This window comes from Zonotrichia albicollis, chromosome Z, assembly GCF_047830755.1.
Source record: "Zonotrichia albicollis isolate bZonAlb1 chromosome Z, bZonAlb1.hap1, whole genome shotgun sequence".
Taxonomy (NCBI): domain Eukaryota; kingdom Metazoa; phylum Chordata; class Aves; order Passeriformes; family Passerellidae; genus Zonotrichia; species Zonotrichia albicollis.
This window is the reverse complement of record NC_133860.1, coordinates 16,244,807-16,248,187: the sequence shown is the minus strand read 5'-3', so window position 1 is coordinate 16,248,187 and position 3,381 is coordinate 16,244,807. Positions and strand designations below refer to the sequence as shown.

The 3,381-nt window shown below is 50.8% G+C and overlaps 1 protein-coding gene across 1 annotated transcript; it reads right to left on the bottom strand.

The window, feature by feature from the left end:
* Positions 1 to 398: 398 nt before the first annotated feature.
* On the bottom strand, positions 399 to 2,251 carry LOC141727152 (avidin-like). The gene is made up of 3 exons (XM_074533074.1): positions 1,966 to 2,251; positions 1,467 to 1,587; positions 399 to 444 (listed from the first exon to the last, which is right to left on the bottom strand). The coding sequence occupies exons 1-3, from the start codon at positions 2,249 to 2,251 to the stop codon at positions 399 to 401; spliced, it is 453 nt and encodes a 150-aa protein (XP_074389175.1).
* Between the last annotated feature and the right edge of the window lie 1,130 nt (positions 2,252 to 3,381).

Below are 3,381 nucleotides of genomic sequence, written 5' to 3'. Positions count from 1 at the left end.
AGCTCTGTCCTTGCCTCTTGCAGAGCAGACTTGGAGCTGTTTGCTGACTCCCAGTGGGACATGGGCCACGGGCCATCACCCCAGGCTGAGCGGGGTCCTGCTGGCCTGCAGCAGCTGGGGTCCCAAGGAGCTCCATGTGATGAGTGGGCTGACAAAGAGGAGCCCAAACCAGCGAGGGTCACACAATGACCTTCAGGGATAGTGGCAAGAGAGGCCATTACTGAGGAAAGGGAACAGGGGCACTGGTCTGTGAAAGAAAGGAGACTGTGTGTGTTTGCAGAAAAGCTTTATTGAAAGAATAAAGGTGCTGAAGGAGGTGCCAAAGGAGGTGCTGAAGCAAGAGGAAGAGCTACAACCTGGCTTTTCCTCTTCTCTGGGAGCTCCAATGCTACCAGCCCTCAATCCATGGGATCTTCCTTGCGCCAGAATGTGTTGTAGCCAACCCTGAGGGGACACAGACAGAGGAAGGTAAGGATGTGACATGGGAGTGGCCCAATGCCCACCCAGCCCTGTATCCTCCCAAAACATTTGCACCTTGTCTGGATAACCAGGGAAGCTGTGCGCAAGCACCCTGTCCTCCCTCACTTTCACACTGGCAGCAGCTCTGCCAAATGCTGAGCACCACAGGCTGGGAGCACCCCCCTTCATCCCCACCCTGGGCCATTCAGGATTCCTTCTTAGCCTTTTGGCTTTGGAAATGAAGGTGGTGAAGCTTCCCTTGAGCTTGTCACATACACTTTGCACACCAAGTCCTTCTGTTGCCTTATCAAGGAAAACAATACTCCAAAAGCCTTGGGGAATAAATTGTCTGTATCACAGCCCAAGTGGAACAGTGTTATCATTACTGCAACTGTGACAAATTCCTGTAGTTACCATCTCATACTACATCCAGGATGAAGACTGACTGATGACTAAGGTCAATCATCCCATGACTTGACCAAAGCATTCCTAAGTGAGGCCCCTCAGTGCCAGCCTGGATCTAGAATTAAATCTCTGCTGTAATTGTGGTAAACTCTCCCAAATCACCTTATCAATGTAAAATTAGTCAATATTTAAGTGCTGCCACATCCTTTAGACAGAAACCATTGAGCAGGTCTGAGACTGAGAGCAGAACCAGCTGCAGCTCAGATCCATCAGTAGTTTAGAAAGCAGTGGGCACCGTCCCGAACTTTCTGATTCATTTTAATGGTCTCACTTCTCCTTGTCCATCTCCAGCTTTCATGTAAATCATTCTAGATTGATTCTAACCCATTTTTTCCTTCCTATGTTTTACCCCTGCACAAAGCAATCAAGTGAACCTTGCCATGGAGATTTGCTAAGTCCTGATTTTGCAAACAGATATTAAACCTCCTTTTACCAACATCCATGAGAGGGACTCCTAAGTGACCTAAAACACTCATTTGTGACAGCCCCAACCCCTCAGGAGTGCACAGGGAACCTGTCCAGGGCAGGGACAGAGAGCTCACAAGGTGGATTTCCAGTCGTTTGCAAGATCCTTTGAGTGTAACCTCAGCAGCCACATGGTCTTCAAAACCTCCTTTCCATCCTTATCCACAAAGCACTGGCCCGTGAAAACAGTGATGGAGTCTGTGGGGACAGGACAGGAGGTGGAGGGGAGCGTGGCCGAGGTGGCAGGTCAGTGGCTGCCCCAGCATAGGGGACAGTAGACTCCTGCTGTCCCCGGCCTCTGAGCACAAAGGGGATGGGGAAAGCAGCAGGAGGGCTCACAGGGCTGGGGTGTCACACGGACATGGGCAGGCAGTGCAGGCTCCAGCCCCTGCTGCCCCTCCTGCAGCCTGGCACTGGGAGCTGGCAGCAACCGAGGAGCTCCAGGGACAGGGATGGGGGAGCTGCAGGGTGGGAGAGCAGTGGGGACAGTGCAGGGGAAGGCAGGGAATCAGCAAGGACACTGCAGGGAGGGCAGGGAGTATGTGGGGACACGGCAAGGATCTTAAGTCTAAGTACCTGAAAAGGTCCAATGGACAGTGAAACCAAAGGTGGGCTGGCTCCCATATGGGAGCTGCTGGGACCCCACCAGAGGTGATTCCTTGATCTCTGATGAGGAAGCCGACACAGCTGTGAGGTACATGCCAGTGAAGTCACCTTTTTCATTTACTTCATAAATGGTCATGTTGGAGCCCAGGTCATTCTGCCATTGCCCAGTCAGCTTACACTGGAGAGGAAAGAATTCAGCACTTGTGGCACAGCACAGCTTGCAGCCACAGGCCCCTGCCCACCCCACCCTGTGCATCCCACCCCTGATGGTACCTGCTGGGTAGCCTGGAGGCCCTGAGCCCCTAGGGCCAGGAAGAGCATGAGGAGCAAGGGAGTTGCTTGCACCATCTCTGCAGCAGGCAGGCAGCTGATGGACCTGGGGATGTTCTCCTTGCCGCTCTCTGCTGATGCTCCTGCTCCTCCTCCTTTTTATTGATGCCAGATGGGTGCAAGGTAGCTCTGGGCAGGACGTTGTGCAATATAGGCGTTCCCATATTTATCAGCTATCAGAGGGGCTGGTGACAGCTGATATTCACAAGATTCCTTTGTTCCAAGATAAATGCAGGTGGACAGCCCAGGTGACAACCTCCAGTATTGTGGTGCCACAGTACCCCTCCAGTGTCACATTCATATTTTCTGAAAAATCTCTTTGCCCAGGATTTTTCTGCTGGGAATCTGAGAAACCTCAGAGAAAAAGGAACCCAATAATTATCTCATTTGTCATTCATGTATTTTGTTCCCTTGGAATGTGGTTGGGGATTGTTCACCAACAGGTGATTGTTTCATTGGGTTTCCGGTGTGAGTGGTCTTGACTAATTTGTCAATCATTGCCAAGGTGTGTCGAGGCTGTGGAAAGAGTCACGAGTTTCAGTATTATCTCTTTAGCATTCTGTAAGGATTCTTTCTGTATTCTTTACTAAAGTTTAGTGTAGTATTCTTTAGTACAATATAGTATCATCAAATAATAAATTAGCCTTCTGAGAGCATGGAGTCAAATTTATCATTCCTTCCTGCCATGAGGGTCACCACAAATACAAGAAGTAGTGAGCCCAGATATTGGCTGCAACCTGGACCTGAAGAACCAAGACCCTGAAATCGGGTGCAGTTCACAGGCCAGGCTCAACACACGAGGATTTGTTGAATCCTCTCAGGAAGTATCCGGAGACCCTTTGTGGAGCCACGGGACAGCCTCTAGGACCCCGTGAATCCTGAGCAGCCTGCTGACACTGGGCACTGTTGCAAGGTACTGCGGGCTCTTCTGTGGAAATCCTTAAAATCAGAAGGTTTTGGGAAAGCTGCAAAAGGCAGCCCTCAGAGAGAGCAGGACTGTGATTAAAGCTAAGCAGTAGCCATAAGATAGGTCAGCAGTAATGCGGGCTTGGCCGG